Here is a 23,150-nt window from a genome sequence, read left to right as displayed (position 1 = left end):
GCAAATAAAACCTACATGCAAAATCTCTTCTTGCTTCTTAGATTCTCTGGGACTCAGGTTTCTTAAACGAAGGGTGAAGATAATTAAATAAATGTTTGTTACAGTGAGAATTAAATGAGATAACATAGATAAAACTCATAATACCAGGATGTTACAATCAGTAAATATCAATCACTTCCTCCTTTTGAACATTATTACTCATAATATTATTAAATATATTACTAATTTTACTTCACGTAATACATTTTTAATTATGTAGAAAAGATTCTCAGTAAATGCTAAAAGCCATAAAAATAATGGTAATTTCCCAGTCTTAGCTCTTTTTTATAAATGGTCATGACCACAAAACATTGTTTCAAAAACGTATAGTCAGATATTTCTGTTTGTCAAAATATTGCCTTTATATCAGGATTATTTGCTAGGGTAAGCCACATTATTGTTTTAACTATAGTTTGGATTTGTTTTTGTATTTTTTAAGCAGGAAAAATTAGAGATATATAGTTAAGGAAAACTATGTCCAATAACATAGCTAATTGGTGGGAAAGCAAAAAAAAAAAATCTTTAATTTTAAAGATAATTAATCAATTAATTATTCTACTGAATATTTTTAGTTCTTATAAAAATGATGATCTGGTAAATAATCTGGATAGTCTGAATAAATTCTTGTCACTTAGTTCCAATCTTGCCCTGAGTAACTTCAAGGAGCTGACCCATAAAAGTAAGATCTGCGTTAGAAATTATGACCAATGGCAAGATCTAAGCCTTTCCTCTCCAGACTTTTAGCATTTTCTACAGATAATGTGCAAGCACCTGAATTTCATGTGTAGTTAGCACACACCAGCTAAATTTTTGAGGAAGAGGTAAAAAGAGCCATTTTGGGTTAGATATGAAAAACTTAGGAAGCTGCAAAATGAGCATGCAAATCAATTTATATGCATGGGTGAATGAATATAGATGAGCTATTTTCAAAGTATATGCATCCTGGTGTAGCATAAGATATCTGTACAAAAGGAATGAGAAGGAGGTGAATTGCTGAGCTTAGTCATCCATTTGCAATTTTCAATGGAAAATTGCATTGTCAGTTTCCATTATGCCGGCACAAATTTAGACAAATTAAAGAATCAACTAAATAATTATTGATAACATACATGTGTATGAAGTAAAACAAGAAAGCCCTGTCAGTCATGTGGAACTTCTCAGATGTTTCTAGGATTTCTATTAGTGAGAGGTGACATTACAAGAATGACAAAATACCTGACTATGAAACCAATTTGAGACACAGCACTGGCGTATTCAGCCATTCTCTAACTGGGGATTGGAGATGAGTGAGAATGAGGGATACTTTGGAAATGGAAATTAGCAAAAATCCCTCTGCTGAGGAGAAACATTATATCTCTTTCTAGACCCCTTATTAGGATCCCTTTGTTAGTTACCAAAAAAAAGAAAGTATCATTCAACCTGAAAAATGGGTCCAAATAAATATATAATCTTTGGGATTATACAGGATTTAAATTCTATCATTTTCTCTTTTAAGAGTCTTTCAAAATATATCCCACAGCATTTGTCCCATATTCTTTTCTGAAAATATGAACATTTTGTTTTTGTTCCTATAATGGAATGGTCAGTCTAAACAAACAGAAATTGGAAAGTCATATAATGAGTCTCATCTTCTGAAATGGACATTATTTTGACATTACAAAATCTCATTGAAAATCTCTTAAAATGGACAGTCACCAACTGCCTTTGTTAACCTGGTTTTGTACTTGCAAATGTATTTATTTTGCAACATTTTAAATAGATTTACCTTGACTTCCTCCATAAAAACAGTGAAACAGCTGATCATTACCCTTTTTTACATAAATGAGTATACATACAATCCTATTTTTGTGGCTATACATATGTGTGTATATGTATGTAGATTTAAATTTGATTATGTTTTATAAACAATATACAGTCAAACCTTGGTTCTCAAAAAATTTGGTTCTTGACCAAGTTTTTCAAGGAAAAAATGTCTTAGTTGTTGAACATAATTTCAGATCTTAATTCTCACCTTGACAATCCTTTCATGCTGAGACCTCTAAGATCAGTCATGTGTCTCTCACGTAACAAAGGAGATCAAATTGTCAAACAAATTGCTTCTCAAATGGTTTTCCAGCATGAATTAAGAACCGAGGTTCCACTGTATTCTTAACATTCTTAACATATTATATGTGTGTTTTTACATTATGCTATGTTGCGAGGCACTGCATATGAGTATTACATGGTTTATTCAGCCAGTTACATGTTAATTAATATTAGAGTTGATTTCATTTACCTGTAAAAACAATTGTATAATTGTAATTTACACTCCAACCAAAGATGTGCAAGACTATACATGGTCTGCCCAGAAAGTATCAAGCCATGTGCTATGAAAAATAGAAACATTTACTAAAGAAGATACAAGAAATATTGTACATAGGACAATGATGCCTCAGTTCCCTTCAAAGTAGGCACCTTAGGACCTCACACAGTTCTCCCAGCATCTCTTCCACTCTTCAAAACTCTCTGCAAAATCCTTTGTTGGAATCACCATCAGCTGTCCTGTCATGTTTTCCTGAATCTCATTGATGGAATAAAATATTTTCCCTTTCAAAGGTAATTTTAGTTTTGGGAAAAGCCAGAAGTTGCAGGGTGCCAGATCTGGGCTGTAGCGGGGCTGAATCACCTGGGTGACTTGATGTTATGCCCAAAATCTCCTCACAAGAAATGATGTATGAGTGGACACATTGTGGTGATGAAGCTGCCAATCACTGGTTGCCCCTAGCTGTGACTGTTTTCTTTATATGGCATCTCACAACTGATGAAGAACATTGAAGTAGTATCCTTATTAATTGTTTGGGCTGGATCGGCATAATCATGATGGGCAACACCTTCTCAATTAAAAAACACAATTAACATTGTCTTGATCTTGCTGCAACTTTGCCACACCTTCTTCTAGCATGAAGAACCAGGAAGTTTCCATTGGGATGACAGGGTCTTCATTTTTGGATCATAGCCATAGCCCCACCATTCACTTCTGGTTATGGCCTTCTTGAGGAAATCTGGTTCATTGGTAGTGGATCGAATCAAATCATTAACAACTGTGGCACAATGTTCCTTCTGCTCTGGAAACAGAAGCTGCAGAATGAATTCTTCCTACACATTTCATGCCAAGATCCTATATCAAAATCTCAGACATAGTATTTTTTGGAATCTCCAGATCAGCTTCTAGTTATCACTCTGTCAGTCACTGATCTTCGTTGACTGCAGCCTGTACATGTTCAACATTCTCAGGTGTTCTTCTTGTTGCAGGCCTTCCAGAACATGGACCACTTTCAACAGATTCTCAACTATCTTTGGAGCATTTGTGCCACACTTTTATTTGCACTGCAGTCATTGCATTGTCTCTGAAATCCTTCTGAATCTTCCCAATAGTGTTCATGGAGAAATGTTCAAGCTTAACGCAAAATTTGATACCGATTCATTGCTATACTCAGTCATTTTGAATGAGATGGCCACATGCTCACTCAACAGCATCTACTGCTCCCACTGACTAGTACGGTAAAGTCATCATTGTTCACCCATGTGCATTCCAGTCCACTCTCCTTGGCTGTCAGGTTACATGGATGTGTGCAGACTGTTTATGTTGTATTAACCATGGTTGGACTTTTTCTGGACAGACCTTGTAAGAGTGCCTATATTGCCATATCTCTCACAACATTGTGTATGATGGCAATTGTTAATGTTCTCAATCAGGTCGGCAAGAAATAATACCTAATTTTAATTTATATTTCTTCATTTATTATTGAGATGAAGCTTCTTTTCTTATACTTATTGGCTATTTGTATTTCTTTTTAAAAGAATTGTTTTCTTTGACCATTATCCTTAATAGTCTTCTCTCAATATCTTGAACTTAAATTTACTAACATTTATTTAACTACTATGGGCCAGCCTGCTACCCCTTACATATATAAAAGGGGAATAAATAGAAGTATAAATTATCTTGTAGGGACTTAGATCATGTGAAGAAATAAGATGGGATATTAAGTAACTATAATAAAATGTATTGAGTACAATAGGTTCACAGACAAGGGTATTTACACAAGCCTTCATTGGCTCAAAGTGGATTAGAGGAAGATGTCAGGAAGGATTTCACAGAGAAGATCTTTTTAGAAAGATCATGAGTAATGGGTGAAATTATACTCAGTTGAGATTGGACAGAAGTCTTTAGGCATTGGATAAATATCTCTAGAAAGGGCCCCAAAATGTATAAATGAAATGATTATTCATAATACAAATAATGATTGTCTTAAATCACAAGGTTCCTGTTGGGAGAGAGGTAAGTGAAAACTTGGAGAATCCGGGGACAGATTTACAACAATATTTAAATGCATTCTTTAACCTTAAGATAAAGGAAAAAATGTTACTTCTTTTAAAGGATCACTCCAACAGTACAGAGAATGGCTTTAAATGGCAGAATAAGAAGCACTATCTGGGATTAAGAAAAGTGGTAAAGAGATTATAACAACAATCTTGGTGGGTGGGTATAAGAGCCTGAAATAGCATATAAATAGAATCAAAGGAACTTAGTCACTGAGAGCACATGATTAGGACCTGTATTTTCTGGCCCCTGGCAGGACTAGATACTCATCTCTGTGACAGTACTGACCGCATTGTATTGAAATCTTACAAGTATGTCTCGGCCAGCCTATTCCATTAGAATGTGATGTACTTCACTTCTTAGAGCAATGAGTGGTTGATTAAAATATAGCATTTCCCAAAGCATAAAATGTCAAGTTTCCTGACTATTCATAGTTTATGAAAGACTCAGCATTTGTTAATCCAATGCTTTTTCTATCCATCCCTTGTAACTTTCTAATGACCTTATAGAATCTGTCTCCATTTGATATGGAAGAATCCGGTGTTGAGTAATTTAAAATTACGGTGACTTAAGTAAGAGTGTGGAACAATCCATTAACTATAATTTTTAAAAGCAACATATGTTTTTCACTCTTCACAGGCATACTGCCATGATTGCATTTTTCAAAAAGTCTCATTTTTACTGCAACTGAGGCCAGCATTAATAATATCATTAATGGCACACATGTGCACTTTATTTTAGATCTTCATATAGTATGATTAATAGCAAATTTTATTCATATTTTTGATCCCTGAATTTTTTATACTTGTATTTAGGTTTTAACATCTTCACTTTTGCTGCCAAACTTTCAGTCTTCAAGAGTTCTGAGAACACAGAGATGAACAACAGCTGCCTAAGAGTCAACATCTCATCTCATGTATGGTATCTTCTTTGTAAGAGGTTTTGGAATTATGAATGGATTCATGAATGGGCAAAAAATATAGGGGGCCAAAGATTAGACTAGATTTCATGTTTGTGTAACCAGTTGTACCATGAAAATTAAAGGGTACCCAAAAGTAAATGTTTTTAATGCTGCGAGCAGTTGTTATTTTGGCTTTATTTTCTTTGTTGTTGTTTTTTATTTTTTTTTAACTCACAAAACTATTTTTCACTCCTCCCATCTCATCCTTCTCCAGGAAGAATTCATACCAATGCTCACATCCCCTTCATCTGAAGATCTGGGAATACCCCAGAGAAAGAACCATGATATAGATACCAAAAAAATGGATATGGAAGCAACGCCACCCAGAGGTGCTGCAGCCAGGCCGTGGAGCAGGAGCATCACACCTGCTGGAGGTGGATCCAGTACTGGGAGTGTACCCTGGCATTGGCAGAATAAACAAGAGGTACAGTCAGGAGCTGTAACCCGAGCTCAGCCACGTTCAAGGAAACATGAAACTGGGGCAATCCGCCGTGTATAGAGGACAACTGGGCAGCTGGCTCAGGGCAAACACAAGCATGTGGGAAAAGAGCCTGCCCACAGTGTATTCCTGGGGCTCCTATGTGCAGCGACAGCAAGTTAAGGCAAGGGGGAGGTAATTCATGGGCCAAGTGCTCTACAGCAGTTGGTGCCATATTTCACTCAAGTGCATCTGTGAATTATAACTTCAGATATTCTTGAAATAGTTTTTCCTGTGTGTATTAGAGTCGGGGGAGAAGGTGATTCTGGGGGTTGGGCCTGTTAGGCTATTTCCATCTCAAACGTGGGGGGTTTGTATGTTAAAGTTTTCCCAAAAAGTGCAATCATTTACAAACCACGTGATGAAAGTGTATTTTAAAGGTCATTTAGTCCAATATCTCTGATCAGAATCTGAAGCAATTTATGACTAGCACTTGCTATCTAAGCTATTCTCGAGGATCTCCAGGAACTACGATTAGCCCACCACGTCTGCTGGCCTGTCCTTACATTAATAGTAGAATTGCAAGTAAATGCTGTGTTCTCTTTCCTTATGCCAAAATGAACACACTCTTCTTCAAATCTATTTTCATTGTTTAGTCCTCCGTGGACCAGAATACTACTGCCAGTTCTCCTTAGTCCGAATTATTTTTTTTCTGTTTGTCAGCTCATATTTTTCTGACCTATTTTTCCTGCTTACAAATGCAGTGTTATCAAGACTTTCCCCCTTATACAACTCTGGACCGCCCGATCTACAGACACTAATGACAGACATTTTTTCTTAAACCACCCAGTAACAACAGCCTACTAAGGATTTTATGTAGTCCCTGCCCATGCCATTTCCAAGATATAATGGGAAATTAGCATGTCAGACAGAAGCAAGAAGAAAGGTTAAGGAGTCACTGAAAGTGCAGCTATGTTGCTTCTGTGATGAACAGGTTCAGAGTATTGTTTTGGGAACTAACCTTTGAGAGAGCATTAGCGAGCTGAGCTGATAGTGAGTAAAAAGCAGGCTCCTATTAGGGGAAGCAGGCTGAATTCAGACCAGTTTCACAGAAGGGGAATCTGAAACATTTTTAGCTCAGTGAAGACAGCATTCTTTCATTTAGACAGATAAAGATAATTCAAGGGGATACTAACAACATAAATTTTATTTCCACTGAGGACATAACAAGAAGAAATTAATTTAGGTCAGCAGAGAAAGGATTTTCATTAAATTTAAGGAAGAAATTCTGCCCAGGAAAAGTTACTAAACACTTAAATGGAGTACTAAGAGAGAGAGAAAGAGAGAGATGAAATTTCATTAGCTTATGCAGGCATCTTTTAAACACAGGGGAGATTCTCATATGTAAAACAGCATGTGGAAGATATATAATCAGTTGTTACTTTATTATTAAAAAAGGAAGAGAATTGCAAGTTTAGGGCCTCATCTCAGGAGTCATGCTGCAATTATGTTTCAAATGCCAGTTTTGCAAAATCCTAGTGCGTGAATTTGGGTAATTTAAGAAATCTCTCCGGACCTCAGTTTTCTCATCTGTAAAATGGAAGAAACAGCCCTGGCTGGTGTGGCTCAGTGGATTGAGCACCAGCCTGTGAATCTAAAGGCCTCCAGTTCAATTCCCAGTTAGGGCACTTGCCTGGGTTGCAGGCCAGGTCTCTGGTTGGGGGACTGTGAGAGGCAACTGTTTCCCTCTCACACAGTGATGTTTCTCTTCTCTGCCTCCTTCCCTTCCCCTCTCTCTAAAAGTAAATAAATAACATTTTAAAAAGACAAATAAATAAATAAATAAATAAAATGGAGGAAACAGCACCTACCTTATAGGGTTGTGGGAATGACTAAATGAGTTAATGTGTAAAGAGCTTAAAATAGTGCCTAACACATAGTATGAGCTATGTAATATTTTACTACTATTATTATTGTTGTTGTTATTAGTCAGTATAAAAAAGGCACATTGCCAGAATGACTGTTCTTCATATGACTGAACTGTCAATAATAATCCTTGTCTTGTTCTCCTATTCTTTTCTATTCAATCACAGGGCTAGAAGTCAAGGAATCCATGTTCTAGTCTTTTCGTCCACTAACCAGAGGTGTGATTTTTCATCTTTTAAATCACTGGCTCTCAATGTTTTTGTTGTTTCAAATTCTGTTAGTTCTTCTCTCTCTCTCTCTCTCTCATTATCTTCTTCTCCAACACTAACTTTTCACCAGTCATCTTCTCATCTTTTCTCCTCTCTCTTGTTCTCCTCTCTCAGTCTTCTGTCTCATTTTCTCAATAATTACACATTACAGGTTTCAAAGATTCCCTGAGGCCTCATCATCCTTCCATCCTCCATCTCTTATAGGCACAAGACATTCCAGGATATAGTATATTTGGTCCCAATCCAAATCTTTATTGTCTCTGTTTAGGATAAAACACAACATTTTCTGTCATACAAACAAGGGCTTTCTCCAGGGTAAATAACGTCTGGGGCCTGAGAAAAAGGGAGGTGCCCGACACTTTATTTCCAACGACCTCTGGGAAAAAGCTCAGCTCTCAGCTAGCAGTCATAAAGGAGTGCCGTTCCCAGAGGAAGAATTATTCTAATACCTGAAGCTCTATTGCTGCCTGTACTTTTATGAAGGAAATCAATGTAGAGAGTAGAAGAATAAACAACAGATGAAATTCAAGCAAAAAGAAAAACCTTTCAATGTTATTTGAAGCCAAATATATAAATTGTGATAGAAGTAAGAAAGCCATATTATTTTAACTCTACTATTCTAATCAAAGCAAAGATTTAAGAGGCCACAGGAAGAGGGAATTAATGATATGTCCCTACAAAGTTCCCATATAATGATAAAAATTGAGCAATGAGGCATCTTCTGAAACTTATGATATTTAAATATTGTAAACAAAAATTGTTATAGATTTCCTAACTACTCTGTTAAAAGAGATTTCAGAGATCTACTGGCTTTAAAAAAAATGTCCATTTCAAAAAAAAAAGCTTAACTTTTTTCACCTGCTGGAACAAAATTGTGGCACATTTTAATAAATAAATAACAACTATTTAATAATAATAATAAATTTCCATTAAAGTACATTGCTCCCAGTAATTGTCAGAGCAATGTTAGACCAAGACATTATACAGTTAGTTTTTCACACAACATCCAGGAACATTTGAGATGTTGTTAATCAATAATAGGAAAATGCTACTTTGCAGAAACCTCAAAATCTCTAATACCATGCCTGATCACAAAAAGTTGTTTTTCTTACTATAAAGATAGACATATTAGGTCTCTAAGGTCTTGTGTCGAAAAATATATATTACATAGACTATTTTAAGTCCTAAAAACATTCATGAAATATTTAACCAACATATTTTTTAAAGATTTTAACATTTCCAAGACCTTTTTTTTAAAAAAACCTTTCTGATTACATTATGTAGTTTTCATATGTATGGCATGTTTTGGTGTATGTCTTTGCAGTGATATATATATATATATATATATATATATATGCACATACACATTTATATAATAAAAGTGCCTCATTATTTTAAAATACCTCAGTACTTTCTTTCACAGAAAGTTGGCCCATTTTTAAAAACAGGGACTCATAGATGTATTGTCTTACATATTCAATTGTGCATTTGGGTCATAAAACACAATATACAACTTCCTACTTTATAACATTTTTAATCGGATAAATTAAACATTTAGTTCTTTAAGCATCACGTGTAATAATTTTAAATAAATTTGCTAAAAAAAATCAATTTTTTATTCAAGATAAAGAGCTTAAGCTGCAGAGCAGTATCTTCCCTACAACAGTTATATGCTGCCATGCCAGCTATTTCCCTAAGGAGAGTCCCAGCATGCTTAATTATAGAGAGACATCATTACTTAGAAGAAAAACACGAGTCTTTAATTTCCTTGCCACTGCTGGTCTGGAGTGGCTCATCCTGCTGAATCTAGCAATGTCTGACTAACACTTAGGCTTAGCTGGTTCCACATACAAAGCCAGATATCGTTAGGTCATGAACAACAGTAGCTGCTTCCATTATGGGTTGTCATCCACACAGAATGTATTATGTCTATAATTAAACACAAAAAGCCCCTCCTGATGTTAGCATGCTAGTGAAGCAACTGTTCTTCCTGCCAGTCCCTCTTCCAACTTTTGAACCAACAGATCCCTCCTGGGAACCAACCTGAGGATGTGCTATTTGAAGTGGCGCTTCCTCCTGTAATTTGGTGTCAGTGTATTTCTAATTACAATCCAGATAGTTCTGAGCACAAGTAACTAGACCAGAGACCGGGTCAGCAACTTTGGCTTGCCAGGTCAGACCTGTTTTCCTCCCAGTTCTTTCCAATAATAGTTTTTCATATATCCCAGAAATAGCAGATAGAGTATCTTTGCATACTAGAAGAAAGACTCCTGGGTTCAATTTTAGGCAATGCGTTGGAAAGTCAAACTCACTTATCCAAAAACAGACACTACCTTCTTATTATGTAATTTCAATTAAGTGTCCTGTGGACTATCATTTGTATCTTGAGTAGAACCATGTTCTAACTCAGCAACTCTCACAAAGTGTCTACTTATGTGACTGGTCTAGGTCTTTACATTTGTGCTGACTCACCATGAACTTTGATAATTCCAATAACTTTACCTTCCAGACTCTGAAATAAATAGATATTTTGAGTTGCTTGTTTTTTGAATAAGTATTTTTATTTGAAAGATAAAGAATTAGTTATAATGTTCTTTACATGCAATATACTAGGGCTTTACTTCTACTTACATTAGAGTAGAATCAACACATTAAGCATAATGTGAAGAGGTCAACAAAAAAAGTAAATAAGCAAACTGTAGAAACAAAGTGTGATGAATTCTTAAAACTGTTCTATTTCTTTATTATGATGACATTAGTATATGGCAAGAAATTTCAGGGTCTGCCACAATCCTCCATTCTGAAGCCTTTATTATAAGTCAGCCATTCAAAATTATCATCAGGTTAACAATTAGTGAAAAAATTCCCATCATCTATTTGCTGTTTGTTAAGTAAAATGCACATGGTTTGTCATATAATGGACAGAGTGGCCTGCTGAGGCAATTGGGCACACCTAGACTCAGAGTGCAGCTCTGCCATTGATCTATGGAACTTTGGGCAAGTTAGCCTCTCTAATCCATAATTTTCTCATCTATAAAATGGGAATTTTATAAAACCTATCAAGTAACATGTTGTAAGAATAAATAAAGATGTACAAAACATACTATGCAATGCCTTTCACTCAGTAAACACTAAATAGTAATTACAATAACTATTGTGATTATAAACAGAATGATTTAAAATTGTATTAAAACTCAAAAAGTGCTTAGAGCACAATTACAGAAAAGGTACCTAGCACACCTTTTGAAATCATTTTATTCCTAATATTTTGGGGGAGAGAAATCATGTATATTTGTAGATTTAGACAGTATTATAAAATTTATAGTTGGATTAGTAATGTTTCTTCCAATATCCAATCACTCATTTAAAAATGCATTGAGCTCTTACAACATCCTCATCATTCAATTACTTAAAATTTCAGCAGTTAAGTTGTTCTAGTTGGAAAACTTACATTGCTTGAATGTGCTGATAGGACTTGCACTCAACAGATGCAAATGTAATATATATAAGAACCCATTCCTAATTTCCATTATTAAGACACAAGAAATTGAAAACAAGTTCAAAGGCTGTACAGGTATTTAAAACAGAATACTTTCTTTTCTTACTGCTATATTTATTCAAATATAAACACACTTGCTCTCTGAATTGGTCTTTGGGTCTATGTTACAAATATTTGACTTTTGCCTAAAATTCTAAAATATTGTTTTCCATTAAGGATGCCTTTGTAAGTAAAACTGTATAGATAGTCAATGCAACTGTATTCATTGAGCACTTTTTTATAGTTTGGAAGATTTTTTTTAATTGCGGTAGAAATTACATGTAGTAACAAAATAAATTTTAAGTGTATAGATAAGTTATTTTTTACAAATATATATATATACCCATGTAACTTCCATCCAGATCAAGTCAAAGATGCCATTGTTTCTTCTTCTAGTCAATACCACTAAAACATAACCTCTATTCTGACCTCTATCACCACAGATTAGTTGTCTGTTTTAGAAGTTCATAAAAATAGAATCATATAATGTAAACTCACAGAGTTGCTGCCTTAAATTACTTATTTCATTAGGTTTTACTCATGAGGACCAATGGGGACCAATGTCCTCTTTAATCATCTTGTCTGTACTGATGTATCTATACATAATAAGAGAATTCTACCAAATCTTATATATATTATTGAGCATAAGTTATCTAAAATGACCCCAAAGTAGACTTACAGAACCATGTTTAACATTATCTCTATTAACATTCACAGTATCCTAGAGCCATCTTCCCTGATGCCATTGGATATTTCTTTCAAGTTCTCAGGTTTTTCTGAGCATTTACATCTATGAGCTACTCACAAACGCTCTGTGAGGTCAGTTAGCGGGAGTTCACAATATATTGGTAGTCTGATAAAGTGTTTCTGAATTTGCAATATTGTAGATTGAAATAGGGAACATTAGTGGCCTTACTCTACTTTTAACAAGTGATTTAGAGACAATGCTGCATCTGGAATTTAGTTTTCCAGATCTCACGCCACATTCTGTTTACACATACTGTGTAAATAATAACAAGGCAGGAAAAGAATCTGAGATAGCATCGCACCTGTTCTCATATTCAAGCAGAAATATATGGAATCCATGCGTAAGAGAGAGAACCAAAAAGCCATGCAATTTCTGAAGAGTTCTAAAGCAACTAACAAAAACCTAATTGAAATATTTTAAGACTTACTATTCAGCAAAGACCATGAAGTTACTGATTCCTGTACTTCCAAGTAATAGAAAAGGGACTGAGCCATAAAATTATAGAGAAATAACAAGCAAAAAAGTATAAGGGTTTTGTATAATGAACTAAAAACTTTTATAATGCAAAAATAATTTATTTTTAGTTGTGTCAAAAATACCTGTGTACTTTTTGAAAGTAGAGTTTGTATAGCAACTTCTAACAGTAGGCTTATTACTTATTCGTTATCTCTATAATGAAACAAAAAAAAAAACCCTGAATGCCTATGATAAGGCCTAATTTTCAATGCACATTTAAAGGAGTTAACCCTACAAGCATGGTAGCCACCAAATGGTCACTGAGAAAGGGATATAAAATGGGATCAATGACTATTTTCCAGAACCAGTGTGGCCCAGGGTCTTATTTCTCACAATGTAGCTAAGAAATTGCAAATATTATATAGTCCTTTCTATAGTTGATCAGGAGGTTTTTAAAAAATAATCAGTTTAATTTATCACCTTTTATTTAATGATATCCAAAACTGGAACATGATTTCGATGGCATATCTGTATAATTTTATGCTAAAATATAATCTACTCATAACTATAAGAATAACTTGCTTGAGCTTTTAAAGCTCAAATATATTACCTAGCTTCTCTGCAGCATACATATAAATAACTTTACCTTATAGGAGAGCCTCAAAGACAAATTATAAATAGGATAGATCCATTAGATTTCTATATCTATACATTAGGACAAATACAGTTAAAACTACTATTTATGTATAAGATTGGGATGCATATATTCATTTATGTGAAAAGTGATAGTTTTTACAAATGCTTTTATGTTAAAGGCTGCTTAATCATAGTAAAAATTCTCAAATAGAATATTATTTTTACAAATATTTTGAATCATGACTAGGCACCCATTTGAGCACAGTTATATAAAATAGAGGTCACTGTCTTTACAATTTGATTTCCTTTATAAGTTGAAACTTTTGGGCTAATCAAAAACCATTACTACATTAGAATTTATTTTAAATGAGAAAAAAAGTCCAATGTTTGAATTTTGCTTGAGAGTGCCCCTAAAGAAAATGGTATCAGTAGAAGTAGTGGTGCTAGTAAAGGTGGTATTAATTTGAATAAAAATAGTAAGTGAACACCTCAGAACATTTACTATGTGTCAGGCACTGCTCTCAGAGCTTTACGTCAAGTCACCTGCTTCATTTTGATACAATCCCTATAAAGTAAGTACAATTATTATCCCAATTTCACAGACAACAAAATTGAGGAATAGAAGTTTGACTGCACAACAACTTAAACCAGGCAGTGCGGCCCCCAGAGTGTATATAATTTAACTTCTACACTACAATTGCATCTCAGAACACTTTTTAAAAATCTCAAAATAATTCATTCCACCTCATTTGTGGCATTCTAGAACAGGAACTCAATTTTTATTATTAATTTATAGTCAAGATGGTTCTTTTCTTTTTTGCTAGACCATATAGATGTCTTTCATTGTCATACTTTAAGAGCTTCCCAGAACATTTTATCTAGATCAAAATTATTGATGAATTTCTGCATTCCATTCCAATCTTTTTCATCACAGATGATGCATCTTCTCCTACAATAGTAGACTTCAAACAAAAACTCTGGTAAAATCTATTAACATTTTTGTCTGGTACCTACCTATATAGTAAATGCTTACATGTTTTTTTAACCTGCCCAAGATTATAAGTACCTACATGATATTTTTCTTTATTGTAGCAGTTAAAATATTAAAAGCCAAGAACCAACCAACTAATATATATTGTCACAAGGAAGACTTGTTTAGCAAGCTACTTCAGGACATAATGAAGTATGATTATTACCAATGGGCTCCAGGAGCCCATGGATTCAATGGGTATATCCGAGAGAAACCACATGACAAATCACACTAAGGGTTCTGATAATGCTTTTTATAGGTAGAACCAAACTGTTTCAAACAATGAATGACCTAAGATTCCTATACACAAGTAAACTCACAAAGATTCTGACTTCCTAAGAGAAAGAATCTTGTTTATCTCTATGTGCCCTAACTCTCTCTACAGCTTACAGTGGGTGCTTAACAAATATTGTTGACTGACAAACAGAAAATAATGTTTTCTCTTTTTCCTCTGGCCCCCTATCAATCTGTTCTGACACTGTAGCCAGAGTGACATTTTTGAAATACAAATTTAATAGCAACATTGTCCTCCTCACCTTCCACACTAAACTCCTTCCATTGTTTTGCTACCACTCTCACAAGGCAGATTAAAATCCCTGCAAAGGTCTGGAAGGCCCTGCATGATCTGGTCCCCCTCCTTTCTCTCAGAGCTCCGTACTCACAGAACTTCTCTCAGTTGCTTGACAGTGCCATGCCATCTCCTGTACCAGAATTCTGTACTTTATATTTCTCCTCTCCCTTGACCTAGTGAATTCCTTCTTTTCCCTCAGATTTTAGTTTAATCATTACTCTTCAGGAAAACCTACTTTGATTAGGTCAGGTCACACTATTTTAATTTGTCACAGTACTATGCACCAGTCCTCCAAAATACATATTACCAATTTAAATGTCCATTTATTTATTTTTTGTAAATTATTGGGCCTATTCACTGGAATGCAAGGTCTGTGAAGGAAGGAACTATTTCTGAGAGTTTACCATTTTACTGCCTAAGTGTGGTACTCACATGCATACAAAGCCCTCAATATTTGTTGAATAAAGAAATGAAGGAGTAAAACAATGAGTGAATATGGTTGTCTATCTAGTCATATTAACAAAGTCATAGAAAGCAGATGCTTTATTAAATGGCATCTATCACACTGCCATGTTTAGTAATATTAAGCAATAAACCATCACAAGCTATATGTGTTTATGGCCATTTAAACAGGGAATGTAAATAAAATAGACACTCAGAGTCCAGCATGAAATTTTCATATAAGTGACCCTGAAATGCATGAAAACTGCACCTGGCAATCATGAATAACTGCACCTGGCAATCATGAGTAACAGCACCTGGCAATCATGAGTTTAATGTAATTTTTCATTGATCAGTCTTTTATTTTCATTTTTAAACTGGATAGTCACCAAATTCACTAATTCTTTTAAGCTGGTAGGAAACTATTAGTCCTCTTAAATTGAAACTTATTAAATAATAATGGCCCTGGGGCACTTTAATGAGCAAAATTCACTGAAAAAGCTATGTACCCCATAAGTACCCATCATTTAGGAATGGTGACATTCTTGAACAGCTTACTTCTGAGGCTGACTCTTGGAATCAAAGAACATAGTGATGCATAAGCTAGTTCTGTGTGTGTGTGTGTGTGTGTGTGTATTTATATATCCTATTAATTACTTCCTGAACCTGAAAAAATATCTACCCTAATAAACTGAAAATCTTATTCAACAGACATGATAACGCAGGGCTCAATAATAAGTGTGCGTGCTCTTACCCAGGCTCTGCCACTGACCTGTTCATGACACACAACCTCTCTTTTGTTCTCTTTCTGTTACTACATAAATAAATAAATAAAATTTGTTAGGCTTGAATAAACAGAGTAAGGATAGAAATGGTTTCATTAAATAAAAAATATTCTAAAAAATCACAGGTGCATAAATTGTTTCAAGACATTCTAGGCCATGGCAGGGCTCAGGGGAGAAGAGAATAATAGTCTTACTGTCTTTTTAGTAGTTTTATGGTAGTTTAAATATGAAGGCAACTAAAATAAGTAGACATTTTTACAACATTAAAAAATTGTAGTTGAGACCAGACATCATTCAAATTTTATTTAATGTTTGCTGTTAACTTTTTTCTAAATTCTCTAATGACTGTGGATTTATTTGTTTTTAAATTCGTTTTTAGAAAAGAATGTGGCAATCAGTGTAAATACTGGCTAGAAGCAGGGCTTTGTTTATACTTTATCTGAATAGAAATCATCTATCCCTAGCCATCAATAGATGATTGGTGTTGGGAGACGCATTAATTCTCAATTAATTATTTAATAGTCACTTGACATACATGAGACAGGGAAAATAATCGAAATGGAGCCAATCCTTTTAGGAAGAAAGAGTCTGCCTTTATCACTCCCATCTCCCATTTATGTGATAATCAAAAGAATCCAGTCTTTTGTTTTCTTTTCATGACTACTGGTGATCTTTGCACTCCAGTTTAAGCTCAAATTTTCAAAAGGAATCAATGCTCCAGAACAATCCTGACAGACTTTCTTTTCTGGGTTGAATTACCTTATACATCAGGTACTATACTGTTCATTTATGCAGCTTGGTAATTCCAAATTCTTCATCTTCTGGAAAAAGCTATCCACTTGCAAAATAAAACGCATTTCAGAGACATCTAATTCTGCTTATCGTCAACATATTACTGTTGCCATGCTTTCTCCACTCGTAACTATTCCTGATTATGCTTGATACCTGAACCCCTACACTAAAAATATAGGGAAAAATTAAAATTTTCATTTAAAACACCCTCGCACAGAGAAGAAGCTGTGTCTTATTTGTTTCCTAAATTAAGGAAGGAAGTCATACCTCATGTGTCCTTCATTAAATTGCCTTCTCTGTATTTTAAAGTGGCATTGGAGTACTTAGAGCAATTTTTGCCACAAAATAATGTTCATTTTTAATTCATTTCTATTAATCAGTGTAGGGATATGCAACTTCAAATTATACCATTGCAAATCATCACATGTAGCTATCTTATTCATGACTTACAATTGAGTTAGATTTGGTAGAGGGAAACACATACTGTTTTATTTATTTTAAACATAACTACAAAGCCTAAGGCTAAATCCATGGAAATTTTCTAGTCAAGCTGAAGTGTAGTATAAGCCATGGAATACACAGTCATCTATAATGACTTGAGCAAAAACATAGTGAAAACAAAAGCCCTCAATAAGACCGAGCAGGAAAATAACTTTGTACTTTTTTCATCAACCCATGTACTTTCCTAATGGCCAGCTTTTTTTCTTCCTATCCTCCCTTTGCTGTTTAAACAAGCACAAATTGTATCAAGCCTTCATTTCTCTTAAAGTCAGGTGAGAGAGAACTGCCAAGTCTAATAAGATTTACAAGGGCTAGTTCCCCTTAGCAGTGTCAGCAAAAAAACCCCAGAAGACATTATGCAATAATATAGAGGCACATATAGAGCTTAGTCCCTACAGCTTTCAAAATCAGATTTAATAATTCACCTCTTACTAAATTTCAGCCATAAATACCATTTACCCATGTGCTGATTGCTTTGATTTGACCCATAAGCTATCTGCTTTAAACCCTGATATCTTCTCTCCTGCTCAGACACAGATACATCCATGTTTCATTGTTTTCATATCACTCACTTTCTGTTCATAAGCTTTTCTGTATTTATACAATATATTTTTCCTTCATCATTGTCACATAGCAACATTGGAAAGAACACATTAATGACTGAATTGTGTTTATAAAGGGAAGAAAATAGAACTTGGATCTAATTTTATTTTAAATTCAACACTGTTTCAATCCCTAGGAACAACAGAAATTACAACGTGGCCTCCCCTACTCACGTAAATATTAGCTGAATATCCTCAGAAAATCTCCTGAATCCTTCATATGCATCCCCTGTATTAGCTTCCCAGTCCAGAAACATCTAAATTTCTCTACTATGTATCTTCCCAAAACATCTGCTAATTGAGAAATGCTATTTGATCTCCAACATTTCCAAACATTAGCCAGCCCGTCTCCCACTTAAGAAACCACAGAAATCACATAATTTTACGCAAATTGACAAATGTTGGCCTTGGTCATCACCTAGAAATTAACACTAATTCCAGGAGCCCTCCTTCCAATCAAGAGTATCTTCACACGCCTTCTCCCCTGTTTTTCCACAACCAGGAGGCAAGACTTCACACTTTATGTGTAAAAGGCACAGCAGTGCCCGTGAATCCTGTCTCCCTTTTCCTTTACCAAAAGTAACTACGTAGGGCTTCTCAACCATGGAGCACCTGTGCTACACTTCATTCTTCAGCAAATGTGTGTCCAATCTTCAATCTAGATACTTGTTTGCATCTAACGGGGAAAATACGTGCATTACGAACTTAAAGGTGGCAGAGGAAAACACAGCGGTTACTCAGAGGGGCCATGGCACAATGAATATAGGGAGCATCCTCCAAGGGACGAGGAGGGCAGGTCATCCTACTGGCCACGTGGTCGGACATAGGGCTGGTAGAAAGAGCTCCCAGGAGGAAAGTGAACCTGAAAACATGGCTGCTCATCCATTAAGAGGATGCCAAAGGAGGAGCTGTGGCAGGTGATGAGGCAGAGAGGCCACAAACAGGTGTTCACCTGGAAACTAACTGCAACGCTGTCCAGAGAAGAGAGACCCCATGCACCAGCCCCGGCCCGCCTACCTCCCTCTGCCTCCCCGCGCCCTATCCAGGCCGAAGCCCTGGTGGGGTGGGTCAGGCGTTGGGCCTTACCTTGGCTGCAGTCCTTCCCGTGGAAGCCGGTTCGTGAGCAGTCGCACACCGCCTGGTCGTCCACGACAGAGCACACGCCTCCGTTGAGGCACACCCCGCCCTCGCCCTCCTCGCCCGCCTCGCAGGGGCTCCCACCACCACTGTTGGGTGGCTCGTCATCCAGTTTCACCTCACCGCTGTCCACAGGCAGGGCCAGGGTGGAATTGACCCTCACGTCCCGAATCCACCCTTTGAATGGCTCTCGCTCCCTCACCGAGGCCAACGTGAGCTTGAGCGCCGCGGCGCGCAGTTCCGGGGGCAGCCCCCCGACGAAGAGGCCGCTGAACACCGTCATGTCCCTCCGCTTGGACTTGACCTCCACCCACTTGGCCTCCACCTGGTCGATGAAAAGCGTGGTGTTGCGGAACTGACGACGGATGAGCACGCTGTGCCAGGCGCCGTCGTTGACCGGCGTGTCGGCCAGGAGCGTGGCGGGCTCGGCGCAGAAGATGGAGAAGCTGAGCTGCAGGCGGCCGCCCCGCGTCAGGATGAGCTCCAGGAAGTCGCAGAAGCCCTCGTCGTCGAAGTAGAGCACGAGGCCGCGGGCGCTGCGCGTCTTCAGCTGGAAGCTCATTTCGCTCTCGCAGCACGCGTTCCACTTGGGGAACCGTGTCCACTGGCCCTCTGCGCCCGGGAACTCTAGCCCGCTGCCCAGCTCCGCCCAGCAGCCCAGGAGCAGCAGCGAGAGGCACAGGAGAAAGCAGCCCCCGCGCTGGAGGAGCGCCGTCCCCATGCTCGGGGCTGGGGTGCGGCGGGGGGGTGCCGGGGCCGACAGGGTCAAAGTCGTCCTGGACACCGTGATGCAGAAATGAGGGTCTGGGAGTAAGGAGGATAGGGGGATGGGCAGGAGTGGGAGGGTGGCACCCTCCTCTATCTAGTTCTTTTTTTCTTCTTCCTCTTCCAGCAGCCCCTCCCTCTCTCCCTATAGTCCCCTTCCAACTGGAACACGCAGACCCCAGTGGTACAGGGCAGCCGCAAAACTTCCAGGCCAAAGGGAGGATACACTTTGGAAGCAACGTTCTGGAAAAGGCGTCAACAGAAAGTCAAGGGAGATCACTCATCCATCTAAGTCCAATGAACTAGTTCAACGGCATCAGTGAGGTCAACAGATGCTTCACTCCTCAAATAATCATCATCTGCCAAGTACCATCAGGGGTACCAGGCAAAAGGGAAGCAGTTAGAGTCAGGTAAGAAGTAAACACTTCTCGGGGAAGTACAAGGAGCCACCAGTGACCCAGAATCTTTGGATGCTTGTGAATGTCTTCTCCAGACGTGAGGTCCCAAACCAGAAGGGAGAAAGTGATTCCTTGGACTTTAGAGCACCGCTCATCCACCCCAGTATAGTTTCAAAGGCCTGCTTCTTCTGGCATGTCATGGACTTCCAGCACCACTGTAGTCAAAGAATTCCTTGGGCATGACCTCACAGGCTGGATTTTCCTTCTCTTTTTCCCTCCCAAAGAGTAGGGTTCAAACCCAAAAGCTGTGAAATAGCCAGAAGCTGTTAGATGTGGAAATCACAACAGCTCTTCTTTTCTCTCCACCTCTGCAAGGCCAAGCTAGAATGTCAGGATATCAATCAGTTGTGTGTTGATGATGCATTTTGGTTTTATTTTGTCTTTAATAAGGACCCAGAAATCTGCAGAGAATTAAAATAAAGTTCTAAGGTCATTCATAGTATCATGTAAATCATTATTCAGCTCAAAAACCAGGTATGCAAGTATTGCTGTAAGCCAGAGTTAACCTTGTTGGAAGGAGCTTGTTTGTCCTGATCTATCAGTAAGACCTACCTTGTCCCAATAGTTAATATCACACTCTTACAGTCACCCATTACACTCTTGTAGTTTATGATAACGATAACTGTTAATAGGTAACCCTCTTGGGTTTCCATAGAGATTTGGTTATGGTTAGCTTTTACTTTTTCTGAGAAAGCTCAGTTTTTAAAATATATGAAGAAAGGGAAAAAAGGTTCTTTTAAGAACTTCTGTTTATATTGTGTACTAGTTACATGGATAATAAAAATGCAACCTATTCAAATCTCAGTTAATAGCTGATTTCACAACAGGCAAAGCAGATCAAACTGTCCCCTGGAAACTGTCCGCTTCAATTTGTATATCATTCCTACCATTTTATTTTTCTCAAAGAGAGAAGAAATATTGGTAGTTTCTTGGGAGTCTTTTTAAAATTTCAAACAAGTAGTTTCCTCCTTTTTATTAAAGGAATAATTTATTAGAGGAGAAAACATATAACTGGATGTTTTCTATTTTTAACAGCATTTATGTCTCAATTGCCATATTATTAGCTCCTCTATCGATGTGTAAAGTATTTAATAATTTGTCTATCAGTGAGGGATCTTAACTCCTCTTCAAGTATTCATCTGGCTGTCAGCTCGCAGAATCTGTGTGGTCAGAAGAGCAGTTGGCATGTGTGTTACTTTAGTTGATATTGCTCTAAGATGCTAGAATTTAAAATCATATATTTGAATCACTCACTATACCATTAAATCAACTTTAATCTGACAGTTTCTTGAAATGGTACGGAAATCATAAATAGTTGTTTAAAAGTCATTTTTAACCACACAATATTACTCTCACATTTTGACCATAAAAAATCACAAAGGCATAATCTTGGTCATGTTGAGCAAACACATGTCTCCCCCTCGCCCCACAGACAAACAATTTATTGCCTGGACACAGAAGTTCCCTATCCAATTAACACTTTATTCCCCTACAAGCTGAAACTAGCAGTAATTTATGGCACTGCATTGTGCTGCTGCTCCTCCATGGAGAGAGCTGAGAGCATTTCTCTTCAGTACAGAGCAATCCCTACAGGTGTCAGCTGAGAGCCACCAAGCTAGGGGATCCCACTTCAAGTTCCTCCCCAGATGAAATTGATGACTGGTTCTCTCTCTTCCAACACAAACACAACACACACGCACGCACGCACACACACACATACACACGCGCGCACGCACAGACTGCCCACTAGCAAAAGGAAATAAAACTCTCAGTTGCTTATTTATTATGGCTGAGACATCCCACACCATCAGCAGTCACCAGCCACATCTTGTCTACTCCTGCGCTGAGCTCAATGTAAGGTGCTCTTAAAAATCATTCTAAAATAGCATATTCTTCAATACATTCTCATTTTTAGTGGACTCGAGAATCTGCCAAATGTTTAATCATTTACGAAATAATTCCGGAATTTCAATAATCGTGCTTTGTAACCATTCACAAGCTCATGGGTTAGAAAACCATTTTTTATGTGAGACTCAGTTGGAGCCGATTATTTCATTAATTAATATTACACAGATCACAAAGAATTTCTTCACCTCTCTTCTGCACTCCTCTAGGGATGCATACCTTGAGTTTTTTTAAGGAATGGAGAAGGGGGGAAAACCACACATATGTATTCTTAACCACAAGGGAGGTCGACTGACTCTCCCAGTTCTTAGAGGAAGCTCATTGTTGTGTGTGAGAGAGTATCTGTATTTATATGGAGAAAGAGGATTCTCTCTAGGTGCTGGAAAAAACCTTGCAAGTTCACAAATTAGAGGATGAAATGAGAGAATCTGAAAAACAACCTTACTGCAGCCAAAGAAAGAAGCGCTCTAATTCAAAAGCATACTAACAGCCTCATTAATCTTTTCTTTCATTTCTAGAATCAAATTCATTCCCAAGCCACTGGAAGGATCAATACAGTATGCTGATCAGCTGCAGTTGCATTTATTTTAATATGTTTTTAGTGTCTCACACACATATACACATGCACACACACACACACCTTTCTATGCACCCTTCAATATACACCATCATATAGAACCTGAAAATTTTGAAACAATTTTTAGAAGTGCCTATCATTTTCCCCCTGGCTTTTGCAAAGTCCATCAATACCAATTCACACCCAAAATTCTCCCTGGCTTTCCCGCCCAGTCTCTAAGCTCCATGTCTAATAC

General features: G+C 37.1%; 1 protein-coding gene across 7 annotated transcripts in view; it reads right to left on the bottom strand.

Annotated features, from left to right (window-relative positions):
• NRXN1 (neurexin 1) overlaps window positions 1-23,150 on the bottom strand; it is a 1,065,318-nt gene that overhangs the window by 1,041,539 nt on the left and 629 nt on the right. For all 7 annotated transcript variants that reach the window (XM_054575454.1, XM_054575455.1, XM_054575456.1 and 4 more), the window contains exon 2: window positions 19,160-20,834. In XM_054575454.1, coding sequence (XP_054431429.1) covers window positions 19,160-19,931 — 772 coding nt within the window. In that variant the 5' untranslated portion in view covers window positions 19,932-20,834. The remainder of the gene's footprint in view (window positions 1-19,159; window positions 20,835-23,150) is intronic.

This window comes from Pteronotus mesoamericanus, unplaced genomic scaffold (genome assembly GCF_021234165.1).
Source record: "Pteronotus mesoamericanus isolate MK-2021 breed Mesoamerican mustached bat unplaced genomic scaffold, CSHL_Meso_final contig_291, whole genome shotgun sequence".
Classification (NCBI taxonomy): domain Eukaryota; kingdom Metazoa; phylum Chordata; class Mammalia; order Chiroptera; family Mormoopidae; genus Pteronotus; species Pteronotus mesoamericanus.
Note: the sequence above shows the minus strand (reverse complement) of the source record. Positions and strands in the feature narration are given on the sequence as shown.